The sequence below is a fragment of the Loxodonta africana genome, chromosome 11 (genome assembly GCF_030014295.1).
Source record: "Loxodonta africana isolate mLoxAfr1 chromosome 11, mLoxAfr1.hap2, whole genome shotgun sequence".
NCBI classification, from domain to species: Eukaryota; Metazoa; Chordata; class Mammalia; order Proboscidea; family Elephantidae; genus Loxodonta; species Loxodonta africana.
The window spans coordinates 6,278,316-6,293,095 of record NC_087352.1 but is presented as its reverse complement, the minus strand read 5'-3'; the positions used below and the strand labels follow the sequence as shown (position 1 = coordinate 6,293,095).

The 14,780-nt window shown below is 45.0% G+C and overlaps 1 protein-coding gene across 1 annotated transcript in view; it reads left to right on the top strand.

The window, feature by feature from the left end:
* LOC100677504 (cytochrome P450 2B11-like) overlaps positions 1-14,157 on the top strand; it is a 28,730-nt gene extending 14,573 nt beyond the window's left edge. Inside the window, 3 exon segments of the mRNA XM_064293492.1 lie at positions 3,566-3,573; positions 13,694-13,869; positions 14,001-14,157. Of these exon segments, the coding sequence (XP_064149562.1) occupies positions 3,566-3,573; positions 13,694-13,869; positions 14,001-14,157 (341 nt within the window).
* The last annotated feature ends 623 nt before the right edge of the window (positions 14,158-14,780 follow it).

The following is a 14,780-nucleotide window of genomic DNA, read 5'->3' as shown; positions in this document are numbered from 1 at the left end:
AGAATGCAGAAGAAAAACTAGATAACTGGGAGCTCCTAAAAATCAAACACTTCACCAAAGACTTCACCAAAAGAGTAAAAAGACTACCTACAGACTGGGAAAAAGTTTTTAGCTTTGACATTTCCGATCAGCGCCTGATGTCTAAAATCTACATGATACTGCAAAAACTCAATTGCAAAAAGACAAATAACCGAATTAAAAAAGGGCAAAAGATATGAATAGACACTTCACTAAAGAAGACATTCAGGTAGCTAACAGATATATGAGGAAATGTTCACAATCATTATCCATTAGAGAAATGCAGATCAAAACTACAATGAGATTTCATCTCACTCCAACAAGGCTGGCATTAATCCAAAAAAACAAAAGAATAAATGTTGGAGAGACTGTGGAGAGATTGGAACACTTCTACGCTGCTTGTGGGAATGTCAAATGGTACAACGACTTTGGAAATCAATTTGGTGCTTCCTTAAAAAGCTAGAAATAAAACTACCATACGATCCCGCAATCCCACTCCTTGGAATATATCCTAGAGAAATAAGAGCCTTTACACGAACAGATATATGCACACCCATGTTTATTGCAGCTCTGTTTACAATAGCCAAAAGGTGGAAGCAACCAAGGTGCCCATCAACAGAGGAGTGGATAAATAAATTATGGTATATTCACACAATGGGATACTACGCATAGATAAAGAACAGTGAGGAATCTGTGAAACATTTGGTAACACAGAGGAACCTGTAAGGCATTATGCTGAGTGAAACTAGTCAGTTGCAAAAGGACAAATATTGTATAAGAGCACTATTATAAGAACTTGAGAAATAGTTTAAACTGAGAAGAAAATACTCTTTTGTGGTTACGAGAGGGGGGAGGGTGGGAGAGAGGCATTCACTAATTAGTAGATGAGAGCTACTTTAGGTGAAGGGAAAGACAGCACACAATACAGGGGAGGTGAGCACAATTGGACTAAACCAAAAGCAAAGAAGTTCCCTGAATAAACTGAATGCTTCGAAGGCCAGTGTAGCAGGGGCAGGGGTCTGGGGACCATGGTTTCAGGGGACATCTAAGTCAATTGGCATAATAAAACCTATTAACAAAACATTCTGCATCCCACTTTGAAGAGTGGCATCTAGGGTCTTAAATGCTAGCAAGCAGCCATCTAAGATGCATCAATTGGTCTCAACCCACCTGGATCAAAGGAGAATGAAGAACACCAAGGACACAAGATGATTACGAGCCCAGGAGACAGAAAGGGCCACATTGAACCAGAGACTACATCATCCTGAGACCAGAAGAACTAGATGGTGCCTGGCCACAACTGATGACTGCCCTGAAAGGGAACACAACAGAGAACCCCTGAGGGAGCGGGAGAGCAGTGGGATGCAGACCCCAAATTCTCATAAGACCAGACTTAATGGTCTGACTGAGACTGGAAGGATTCCGGTGGTCATGGCCCCCAGACCTTCTGTTGCTCCAGCATAGGAAGCATTCCTGAAGCCAACTCTTCAGACATGGATTGCACTGGACAGTGGGTTGGAGAGGGATGCTGGTGAGAAGCGAGCCTCTTGGATCAGGTGGACACTTGAGACTATATTGGCATCTCTTTCCTGGAGGGGAGATGAGAGGGTGCAGGGGGCTAGAAGCTGGCGAAAACGATAGGAAAGGAGAGAGTGGAGGGAGACAGCGTCTCATTAGGGGGAGAGTAATTGGGAATGTGTAGCAAGGTGTATATGGGTTTTTATGTGAGAGACTGACTTGATTTGTAAACTTTCACTTAAAGCACAATAAAATTATTAAAAAAAAAAAAAAAGCTGTGGCAGCCTACATTCCCAGGGAGGAATGTTTTCTCATACTTTAGATAGGGAAACAGAGATCTTATTCACAAACTATTGTGTGTCTGTTCCAATCTATCTGGGGGTTACCTGAAGGACTGACACAAGGTGCTCATCTCCATTTTGCCTATCTCAGAATTCATGCAGGATGTAAAAGCAGCAGGCCTTTCCTGAAAGCTGTCCTAGAAATATGAGGGAGAAATTAAGACATTATCAGATAAACAGCAGCTAAGGGGTTTTATTACTAGTATATCTGCCCCAGAAAATATGCTACAGAGAGTCCTTCGGATTGTAACAGGACACTAGACAGTAACTTGAAGCTATATGAAGAAATAAAGATCTCTGGTAAAGATAATTTTACGGGCAAATATAAAGGCCTAGCTTATTGTATTTTTGGTTTATAACCCTAGTTGTTATAACCTACATGACTTAAAACACAAATGCATAAAAACATTTATAAATGTATGTTATTGGGCACTGTCATGGATTGAATTGTATTCCCCCAAAATATGTGTCAACTTGGTTAGGCCACGATTCCCAGTACTGTGTGGTTGTCCTCCATTTTGTGATTTTCCTATGTGTTATAAATCATAATCTCTGCCTGTGGTTGAAGAGGATTAGGGTGGGACGTAACACCTTTGCTCAGGTCACACCCCTGATCCAATGTAAAGGGAGTTTCCCTGGGGTGTGGCCTGCACCACCTTTTATCTTACAAGAGATGAAAGGAAAGAGAAGCAAGCAGAGAGTGAGGGGACTTCATACCACCAAGAAAGAAACACCAAAAGCAGAGAGTATCGTTTGGACCTGGGGTTCTTGTGAGGAGAAGCTCCTAGTCCAGGGGAAGATTGAGGAGAAGTACCTTCCTCCACATGTAATTTATTTATAGAGAAGGTAGACTCCACAGAGGTTAAAGCTGTAATTACAAAAGAAGCGGCAGCCACTCATACTAGCTGAGAGAGAGGATATTTGGTACTTTGTGGCTTGGACAATGTTCATGTTTTGTCTGTGCTCAGGCATGATCACGACATAGTCTTGATTTTGTCTATGGCCCTGTCTGAAGTTGATGTTCTATGAAACTGTTTATGTTCAACAAGAGAGCACTAAGACCTAGCTGTGAGTGCCAGGCTATCTCACAGCAACACCACAGCCTAGCGGAGAGTACCACACCAGTTCCTTGGTACCAGGGACTTTTCTCTTTCTCAACAGAGTGTTAGCAGAACCTGTGACCTGCTTCGAGCCAGTAGAATATGACAAAGGAGAAGTGGTAATTAAGGTCCCAAATCAGTTGATTTTGAATTCATCGAAAGGGTGATGATCCAGGATGGGCCTGAGTTAATCACCAACCCAATCATTGCTGTTGCATGGTGAGCATGCTTTGAGAAACAGTGGCAGAGGATATGAGTTTGACCTATGGAGACAAAGTGTTGTACCGAAACACTCTGTCTAGACATTTGGTGAAGTGTACTGGATATTCTCTTGGCCCCCTCCCCCAGCCCCATTTTCTGCCCAACTCTGGGCTCTGGGGTAGGGTGGGGTTGACTTCTATGAACCTGAAGGATCCGTTGTTTTTTGACTTCTGGTTGGGTTCAACCAACAGAAGGCCCCAGAATAAGAGAGAGGTTCCTTTCTGCCTCACCATGTTTTTGGCAATGGCTGCATTCCTGTCCAGCCATTGGTCCATAGCTTCTTTTCCATGGATCCGGTAATAGCTCATGTTCCTCTTGTCCCTTCAGGCTTAGAGGTGAGAACAGCTTCTCACTATTACCATCCCTTGATGGTTCCCTTGACCCTGCCTACACCTCTGTAGATGTTGTTGTTGTTAGCTGCTACTGAGTTGGCCCCAACTCATGTGACCCCAGGACTGGACTCTTGTGCTCCATAAGGCTTTCATTGGTTGATATTTGGAAGTAGAGCACCAGACTTTTCTTCCTCGTCTGCTTTAGTCTGGAAGCTCTGCTGAAACCTGATCAGCACCATAGCAACAAGCAAGCCTCCGAGGATAGACTGGTGGTGTCTGTGCTTCAGGCACATCGACTGGGAATGAACCCAGGTCTCCCTTACGGAAGGTAAGAATTCTACCACTGAGCCACCACTGTCCCCCTCTGTAGATAGGCCTTCCATTAACCTCCCTTTTGTTCAACCCTGTGAGTGTGTCATCTATGCTCTGCTGGATGCAACAAGAGAGGGCATTGCCATGCCAATGGAGTGGGTGGGGCAGTACCCAATTTAAACATCATCTGGAAGTGAAGGCATATGTGAACCCAGGAGACTGTGCCACTCTCTCTCTACCTGCCTTCTGGAGTCAAAATTGACATCTTTGGACCAAATAAGCCCCTGGATTCTTGGGCAGTTTGGGACAGACACAGGCGTGTGAAGCCTCAAGTGATTAATTGGAAAATAAAAGTGGTGTACCATGCTTGTGGAAACCCTGGTGGCGTAATGGTTAAGTTCTATGGCTGCTAACCAAAAGGCTGGCAGTTCAAATCCACCAGCCACTGCTTGGAAACTCTATAGGGCAGTTCTACTGTGTCCTATAGGGTCGCTATGAGTCAGAATAGACTAGACAGCAATGGGTTTGGGTTTGCGGGTCACACAGGTGCAATGTAGCTGTGTCCGTCCAGCACATTTCTTTGCATGTTGATGCTCAAGTTTCACCTGTATCATAGCTACCCAGTTCACCTAGTCTCAGCCGTTTCATATTTCGTACGGCTTTACAGTTTGTTTATATCACCCAGGATCCGACAGGAAAACAGTATGGGTGGGATGTTCTTGGCACAGCTCACTTGGGCTTACTTGAGTACATAAAGATTTATTTTAAGGAATCAGCTCACATGATTGTGGGGGTCGGCAAGTCCAGTATTTGTAGGGCAGGCTGGAAACTCAGGAACCACTTGATGTTGCAGTCTTGAGTCTGAAATTATATGGCAGGTCAGCAGTCTGGAAATTCAGGCAGGATATCTATGTTATAGTCTTGAGGCAGAATTCTTTCTTCTTCCAGAAACCTCAGTTTCTGCTCTTCTGGTCTTCAACTGATTGGATGAGGCCCATTCCCACTATTGAGAGCAATCTTCTTTATTTAGAGTCAACTGATTATAACTGTTAATCACATCTACAGAACACTTGCATAACAACATCTGGACTAGTATTTGACCAAACTGAGCACCATAGTCCAGCTGAGTAGACACATAACATTAACCAACACAGTGGTCTTAAAAGCATTTGAAACTGCATCAAATCTTAGAATCATGCCTCCGATTTCCTTCTATGGCTTCTTCTATGTTGTACGAAGCAGAGATGGCACAGAACAAAGTGACAGATACATCACAGACAGCACATGGTAGGCATGGCCTGAATGTACATCTAAACACACACACAATAGCAGGTCCTGTGGATTGAATTGTGTCCCTCAAAAACATGCGTCAATTCGGCTAGGCCATGATTCCCAGTATTATGTGATTGTCCACCATTTTGTCAACTGATGTGATTTTTCTGTGTGTTGTAAATCCTACCTCTTTGATGTTAATGAGGCAGGATTAGAGGCAGTTATGTTAATGAAGCAGGACTCAAGATTAGATTGTATTTTAAGTCAATCTCTTTTGAGATATGAGAGTAGTGAGTAGAGAGACAGGGGGACCTCAGGCCACCGAGAATGAAGAACCAGGAGGGGAGTGCATCCTTTGGACCCAGGGTCCCTGCACTGAGAAACTCCTAGACCAGGGGAAGATTGATGACAAAGACCTTCACCTAGAGCCAGCAGAGAGAGAAAGTTTTCCCCGGTAGCTGGCACCCTGAATTCAGACTTCCAGCCTCCTAGACTGTGAGAGAATAAATTTGTCTTTGTTAAAGCCATCCACTTGTAGTATTTCTGTTATAGCAGCACTAGATAACTAAGGAAATGGAATATTCTCTTGTTGGAGTATATGCGTGTTAATAAAATACAGCATGGTTAACTTAAAAAAAATTTTTTATTGTGGCCAAATATATATACATAGCCTGAAATTTGCCATTTTAACCATTTTTAAGTGTACAATTCAATGACACTGGTTACGTTCACAACATTATGCAACCTTCCCCACTGTTTCTAAAACTTTCTCATCACCCCAACAGAAGCTTGATGTTAGTTATCTGATGATGCTATAAAAGAAATACCACAAATGGGTGGCTTTAATGAATAGAAATTTATTTTCTCACAGTTTAGGAGGTTGGAAGTCTGAATTCAGGTGCCAGCTCTAGGGGACGGCTTTCTCTGTTGACTCTGGAAGAAGGTCCTTTCAGCTTCTTTTCCTCAGCAATCTTCTTATGCTTGGCATCTATCTTCCCCATCTCTGCTTCCTTGATGCTTGTTTAATATACTCTTTTATATCTCAAAAGAAATTGACTAAGACACACTTTATACTAATACTGGCTCATTAACACAACAAAGAAAACCTATTCCCAAATGGGATTATAACCACTATAAAAAACCCTATTGCTATCAAGCCAATTCTGACTCATAGAGACCCTATAGAACACAGTAGAACTGCCTCAAAGTGTTTCCAAGGAGCAGCTGGTGGATTCAAACTACTAACTTTTTGGTTAGCAGCCGGAGCTCTTAGGCACTGCAGCACCAGGGCACCTATAACCACTGTAGGGGTTAGGATCTAGAACACATATTTGGGGAAGGGGAGACAAAATTCAATCCATAACATGCACTATCCATGAAACAATAATTTGACAACAACAATGTCCATCAACTGATGAACGGATAAACAAAATTTGGCATACCCATATGTGGTGGTTAAGATTATGTGTCATCTTGGCTGGGCCATGATTCTGTGTTTATATGTGAGTACCCTCATGATAGGATCTGCTATGAGTAGCCAGTTGGTTGAAAGGGAGTTCTCTCAGGCCCGTAGCCTGTATCTGAATATAAGTGGACGTTCCGGCTTTTGCCCTCTCTAGATCCTGCAGCTGCCTCCTGTTCATCTGACCTCCGGTTCTTGGGACTTGAGCCAATCTTGGGATTCATCAATCTACACAGCCTGTGAGCAAGAGTCCTGCTCTCCGACCTGCCAATCTTGGGTTTGCCAGCCCCTGCAGCTACGTGAATCAAGACAAGGCTTGCAGTCCTGCCTGCTGATCTTCGAATTCGGAGATCTTCACGGCCCATGACAAAAGCCCTGCTCTTCAACCTGCCAGTCTTGGGTTCACCAGCCCCTGCGGCTATGTGAATCAGAAGAAGCTTCTATCATGATCCACAGACTTGGGATGTTCCACCCTCTACAGTTGCGTGAGCTGTTTCCTTGATATAAATCTCTCTCTCCCTCTATATATGTATTTATACGCTTTACTGGTTTTGCTTTTCTAGAGAACCAGCCTAAGACACCATACAATGCAACACTGTACAGCCTCATAAAGAAATGAAGAACTGACACATGCTACAACATGGATGAAACATTACATCAAAAACATTACACTAAGTGAAAAAAGCCAGACAAAAAGGTTACATATCATATGATTCTATTTATATGAAAGGTCCAGAATAGGCAAGTCCATAGAGACAGAAAGTAGATTAGTGTTTGCCAGGGGCTTGGGAAAGGGGGAGTGAGGAGTGACTGCTTAATGGGTATGGAGTTTCCATCTGAAATGGTGAAAAATTTCTAGAAGTCTATAGTGGTGATGCTTGTACAACATTGTGAATATACTTAATGCCATTGAGTTGTATACTTTAAAAAGGTTAAAATGGTAAATTTTCTATTAAAAATATTTTACCACAATAAAAAATAAGTTATATTAAAAAATTTTATTGGGTTCTATTGCAGTTATAGCATAAGGTTACTCACCTACCACTCACCTGCCAGCTTCTCCCTCCCCTACTTCCTCACTAAAATAACCACAGCTGACAAATTGGATACCCAAAGCCTCTTTCACTCAATAATCAAGGAGGAAGATAGGCCCTGAGAAAAAGAGGATAAACAGAGAAAAAAAGAGGGTGAGGAGGGAGAGAAATAGAGAGTGATTTAAAGAGCAGCAAAGAGACGGACCCCAGGGGTCATGGCCCCTAGACTCTCTGTTAGCCAAAACTAAAACCATTCTCAAAGCCAACTCTTCAGACAAAAATTAGACTGGAGTATAAGACATAAAATGATACTGGCAAGGAGTGTGCCTCTTAGCTCAAGTAGACACGTGAGGCTATGTGGGCAGCTCCTGCCTGGAGGGAAGATGAGAAGGCAGAGGGGGACTGGGGCTGGTTGAATAGACATGGGAAATACAGGGTGGAGAGAAGGAGTGTGCTGTCACATTAGAGGGAGAGCAGCTAGAGTCACATAACAATGTATGTATAAGATTTTGTATGAGAAACTGACTTGAATTGTAAACTTTCACTTAAAGCACAATAAATAAATAATAAAGAGCAGCAAAGAGAGAGAGCTAGCAGAGACAGAAGAAAGAGAGAGAGGAGAGAGAGACGGAGATAGGAGGGGAAAGAGATGTAGAGACAGAAAGAGGGAGAAGAGGAGGAAAGGGGTTGCTCAGATGAGAAGAGAGGTAGAGAAAAGAGAAAATGAGAGTCACACAGAGAAGAAGAATGGAAAAGACAGGGAGAGAGAATAAGACAGATGTGAGAGGTAGAGAGAGGGTGAGAGAATGAGAGGCAGAGGGAAGGGAAGAGAAAGAGAGATTGAGATCTCAAGATTCTAACTGCCTGACAGCCAGAACGCGAGGTCTGGTATGGACCTTTTGGAACATTACGGAAGAACAGCAAATACGGTGATGCCCTCAGGGCAGATCCTCTCAGCCAGAGATTGGCGGGGCTGCCATCTCTGGAGCTCCCCATTAACAATCTCCCAGCAGGCTTTCTTACCTCCCAGCTGAACAGTACAGTTTCAATGCTTCTCCCACAGGGGGCATACAAGCCCAGGGTTACCACCTCCAGGACCACAGCACCCACTCCAAGCCTTGACCCTACAGAGTCGCCCAGCCAGGGGGCCCTGTCCCGCTCACTCCACCATTCCCACAAATCAACTTCTCTTCTTCTGAGGGTGGAGCAGAGAAGGGTATTGTGAAAACAGCCTGGGGTGGTATCTGACCTCCTTTAACTTCATGAGGGGGAAGCAGAATAAGATCAACAGCCCAAGGCTGATTCCTATAGGGAGAACGGCAGACATGCCTCCTCTCCTCACTCTGCCATCTTTACCAATTCTGATACCAACCATCCCTTCCACGGCACTCTCTCCTCCTGGCTGTTCTTCCTTGGTGGTGGTGGGATCCTATCTGTCCTGGCATGGTTCACCTCAAGCAAAACTGATCAATCTCTTTGGTGGGCCACAATTACCCTATCTGCACAGTCCCACCCAATCACTTGGGTGGGAGTTAGAAGACCATGGTGAGAAAGGCCACATGAAAGTGATCCATCGCCCCGCAGGCATAGACCCTGCCAAGGTTGCAGCTTGTTTTGTTTGGAAAGGAAACTGTTTGAACAACATGAACCAGAACTGAGGTTGAGAAATCCGATGCCCATCCAGGTCAGGCAGGAGCTGATTGAGGGTGGGGCTGGGGAGAGGGACAGCATGTGGGTGGGGGGTGGGGAGGAAGAAGCAGAGAGAGGGCTCAGTCACCCTTCCCTGGGCACTCTCTCCGGCCTCAGCTCTGGTTTCATCATCTTGAACCTGGACTACTGCAGTAGCCTGTTGTCTTTTTAAGCTGTCCTTTAGCAAATATTTACTTAGCAGCCTCTCAAGGGGCAGGGGACACAACAATGGCTGCGACAGCCTGGGACCTTGCCCTCCCAGAGCACACAGTCCGGTGGCTGTCACAAACCTGTCCTCAAACACGGATAGTCCAGAATTAGGGCCTGGATGGGAGAGGTGCAGGCAGAGGGATCTAGCTAGGATTTGGGGAGCCAGCCTCTCCCTCCTCTCTCTACCTTCCTCCCTGTCTTCTTGTCTTTCCTGCCTTTGGACTTCTGACATGTGTGCCTGATGTCCTTCCCCTCCTGGCTGTCTCTTCTCTTCTCTCCTTTACTCTCCCACTTTCCTTATATAAAGGACCCGTGGTGGCGCAATGGTTAAGCACTCTCTTGTCTGCTAACCAAAAGGTCTGTTGGAACCCAACAGCTGCTCCACGGGAGAAAGTTGTGGCAGTCTGTTTCCCTAAAGATTTACAGCCTTGGAAAGCCTACGGGGCTATGAGTACTGCGTGAGTTAGTCATCATTACTGAAGAACAAAGGTTTTGTTTATTTTATTGTGGTAAAATATTGTCTTAGGCTGGGTTCTATAGAGAAGCAAAACAGTGAAGTGTATAAATGTATATATAACCCTCTGCTATCGAGTCGATTCTGACTCATAGCGGCCCTATATATATATAGAGAGAGAGATTTATATCAAGGAAATGGCTCACGCGATTGTGGAGGCTGGAACTTCCCAAGTCTGTGAATTAAGATAGAGTCTTCTCTGATGCATGTAGCCACAGGGGCCGGTGAACCCAAGATTGGCAGGTCAGAGAGCAGGGCTCTTGCTCACAGGCTGTGAAGACTGAGGAATCCTGTGATTGGCAGATATGCTGCTAGCTCAAGTTCCAAGAACCGGAGGTCAGACGAACAGGAGGCAGCCACAGGATCCAGAGGAGGCGAAAGCCAGAATGTCCACTTATATTTGGATTCAGGCCACGTGCCCAGAGAAACTCCTTTCAACTCATTGGCTACTCACAGATCCCATCATGGGGGTGATCACATATAGACACTGAGAATCATGGCCCAGCCAAGTGGACACATAATCTTAACCATCCCAAACATATATAACAAAAAGTTTGCCAGAAGTTTTTCATCACCCCAGATAGGTAGGGCAGTGGTTAAGAGCTCCGCTGATAACCAAAATGTCAGCAGTTCGAATCCACCAGCCATCTCTTGAAGACCCTACAGGGTCGCTATGAGTTGGAATCGATGGTAGCGGGTTTTAAATGAAACTCAACACCCTTTAAGCAATAAATCCCCATCTCCTACTCCCACCTACACCTGGCAACCACTAATAAACTTTGGTCTCTATGCATTTGCCCATTCTAAATATCTCACGTAAGTGGGATCACACAATATTTGTTTTTTTGTATGTTTGACTTATTTCACTCAGCATAATGTTTTCAAGGACCATTCATGTTGCAGTATGTATCAGAAGTTCATTCCTTTTTATGGCTGAATAATATTCCATTGTATGGACATGCCACATTTTGTATATCCATTCGTCTGTTGATAGACACTTGGGTTGTTTCCACCTTTTGACTACTGTGAATCATGTTGTCATGAACATTGGTATACAAGTATCTGTTTTTCTGCTTTCAACTCTTTTGGGAGTAGGACTGCTGGGTCATAGATCTATGTTGAGCTTTTTAAAGAACTGTCAAACTCTTTCCCACGTTGGCTCAACAAAGGTTTAGTGAGCACATACTACATGGCAGGTACAGTCAGCACAGGGCCTATAGCAAAGAACAAGAAAACCAAGGCTCCTCCCTGAATAAATTTTGTAAATTCAAGCATGAGAGATGACTAAAAGCCAGCAGTACATTGGATGAGCAAGATGATCTCAAAACACCCAAAAACCGTTGCTGCAGAGTAGATTCCAACTCATAGCGACCCTATAGGACAGAGTAGAACTGCTCCATAGGGTTTCCAAGGAGCGGCTGGTGGATTGAAACTGCTGACATTTTGATTAACAGCCGTATCACTTAACCACTGTGCCACCAGGGTTCCAAGTTGATCTCAGCTAGTGCTAAATACCATGAAGAAGTTTAAACAAGGAAACGTGATGGATACTGACTGGTGCGGGTTACTTTAGATTGGGTCGTCAGGGAGGGCTTCTTTGAGAAGGTGACTTTTGAGAGTCGGTCATGGGAAGGTCTGGAGAAAAGCATTCCCAGGAGAACAAACAGCAAGGGCAAAGCCCTTGAGGCCAGCGCAGGCTTGACAAACTCCAAGAGTTATCAGACATTTGTTCTGATGACTTCCCTTCCTACTAAAACAGCGGCTGTGTGAGGGTAAGGATTCTCATTTACTTATTTTGGTGGTTGTTTGCTTTGGTCTCTGAGGACTTTCCAGCTCCTAGGGCAGTACCTGATATATACTATGGATTACAATAAATGTCTGTGGAATAAATAAGAGCTAGAATAAACAAGTGGAATAAATAAGACAAATATTGTATAATATTTGTATAGATATTGCATAATCCCTATGAGTCAATATGGACTCAATAGCAACGAGGTTGGTTTGGTTTTTTATATGAAATATCTAGAAGAGGCAAATTTATAGAAACCAAAGTATTTTAGAGGTTATCAGGGGCTTGGGGCAGGGGTGGGTGCAGGGAATGGGGAGTAGAGAGTTATTGCTTAGTGGGTTTCATGGATTGAATCGTGTCCCCCCAAAAATGTGTGTATCAACTTGGTTAGGCCATGATTCCCAGTATTGTGTGGTGGTCCTCCATTTTGTGATTGTAATTTAATGTTAAGAGGATTAGGGTGGGATTTTAACACCACCCTTACTCAGGTCACCTCCCTAATCCAAAGTAATGGGAGTTTCCCTGGGTGTGGCCTGCACCACCTTTTATCTCTTAAGAGATAAAAGGAAAGGGAAGCAAGCAGAGTCAGAGAACTCATACCACCAAGAAAGCAGTGCCAGGAGCAGAGCACATCCTTTGGACCTGGGGTCCCTGTGCCTGAGAAGCTCCTCAACTAGGGGAAGACTGAGGACCAGGACATTCCTTGAGAGCCCACAGAGAGAGAAAGCCTTCCCCTGGAGCTGACACCCTGAATTTGGACGTTGAGCCTACTTTGCTGTGAGAAAATAAACTTCTCTTTGTTAAAGCCATCCGCTTGTGGTACTTCTGTTACAGCAGCACTAGATGACTAAGACAATGGGTACAGAGGTCCTGTTTGGGTTGATGAAAAACGTTTGGAAATAGATAGTGTTGGTGGTTGTACAACACTGTACATGCAACTAATGTCTAATTGTTCACTTAAAAATGACTAAGATGAAAAAATTTATATGTATTTTACCACGATAAAATTAAAAAGAGCTGTACCTTCCAGGGGCCTACAGTACTTGTACACAGCTTCTCGGGGTATGACCTGGCCCTGTGTTGTGTGACCATTTTGGGGCATTCACAAGGCTCATTTTGGTGACCCATGGACTCCAGGCTAAAGCCCCCACTTCTCCAAATTTGGGGGCCACATCCCTAGAGTCCCCAGATCTCTCTCGGGAGTAGATAGACAGTTGCTGTCTCATGGCAACCTTATGTACAACAGAATGGAATTTTGCCTGGTCCTGCGCCATCCTCACAGTCACCGGCACGTCTATTGTGCCAATCCGTCTCTCTGAGGATCTCTCTCTCCCTCGCTGACCCTCTACTTTACTAAACATGATGTCTTCCTCCAGCGATCGATCCCTCCTGATGATGAGTCCAAAGCAGTGAGTTGGACAATGTTCCGTTGTGATCCATAAGGTTTTCACTGGCTAACTTTTGAAAGTAGATCACCAGGCCTTTCTTCCTAGTCTGCCTTAGCCTGGAAGCTCTGCTGAAACCTGTCCACCATGGGTGACCCTGCTGGTATTTGAAATATCAGCAGCATAGCTTCCAGCATCAGAGCAACACGAAAGCCACCACAGCACAACAAACTGACAGACGGGTGGTAGCTCTTGAGAGTAAACCCAAAAACCAAACCAAACCCATTGCCGTAGAGTCGATTCTGGCTCATAGCGACCCTACAGGACAGAGTAGAACTGCCCCATAGAGTTTCCAAGGAGTGCCTGGTGGATTCGAACTGCTGACCTTTTGGTTAGCAGCTGTAGCACTTAACCACTAGGCCACCAAGGTTTCACTCTGATCTGCTTGCCCTGCAGCAGCTGGCCCCTGAGCGCTCAGTCTCCGGGCCCCTGGGGCCTCTGGGCTGTGCATCCTCACCCCCAGCCCCTTTTCTACACACCATGCTGGACTTGGAGGAATTTGTACCCCCTGTGCCCCCACCACCCTACTATCCCCTGGAGTATACCTGCAGCTCAGAAACAGATGCACAGAGGTGAGGCCTGGCAGGTCTTGCTGGGGAAACCAAGGGAGGAGGCTGTAGCTGGAGTTTGGACCGGTGGGGAGGGATCTCGGTGGGGTAGGAGTTTTTTTTCCAGGCTTTAACACTCTCCCTCAACCTGCCAGCATCACCTACAATGGATCCATGGACAGCCCAGCGCCCTTGTACCCTACTGATTGCCCGCCTTCCTATGAGGCTGTCATGGGGTTACGAGGAGACAGCCAGGTGAGAGTCGGGCTGGGAAGCTGGGTGGAGCCTGGAAAGCTGAGTGGGCTGCAGTAGCTGGACACAGAGAATAATAGTTACTGCTTTCTTTATAGCACTAGCATGTCGCTGTCATCTTTGATCTTCCTTAAACTCTGGTGAGGAGGGCAGAGTCATAGGAACTACAATTTCTATTTTGCAAATGTGGAAACTGAGGCATAAATAAAGTGACTTGCACAAAGTGACAAAGCTGGACTGGAATCTAGGTCTCCAGAGCTCTGTCCAGTGCATGGGGGTGGCTTGTCACTGTGTAGGGCTGCACCCCTGACCCTGTGTCTTCTGCAGGCCACTCTCTTTGATCCTCAACTTCATGATGGCTCCTGCGTCTGTGTAGAGGAGCTAAAATGCCAGGCTTTGGAGCCAGATTGCCAGGGGGTTAAATCCTGGTCGCTAGGATCCAACTTTGAGAAGAGACTTAACCACTCTGTGTGCCTCAGTTTCCCTCCTCTGTAAAATGGAGGTAATTATAGCACTTATCAGGTAGGGTTGCTGTGAGGGTTAGGTGTGTTATGTGCCAAGTACTTAGAGTGTGCCTGGGACCTTTCGTGGTGCCCTATAACCCATAGCTGTAATCATCCTCAACACTGAGGTTTCTTGTCAGGATTAAAAGAGATCGGATCTGTCAGGGACTGGCAATAAGA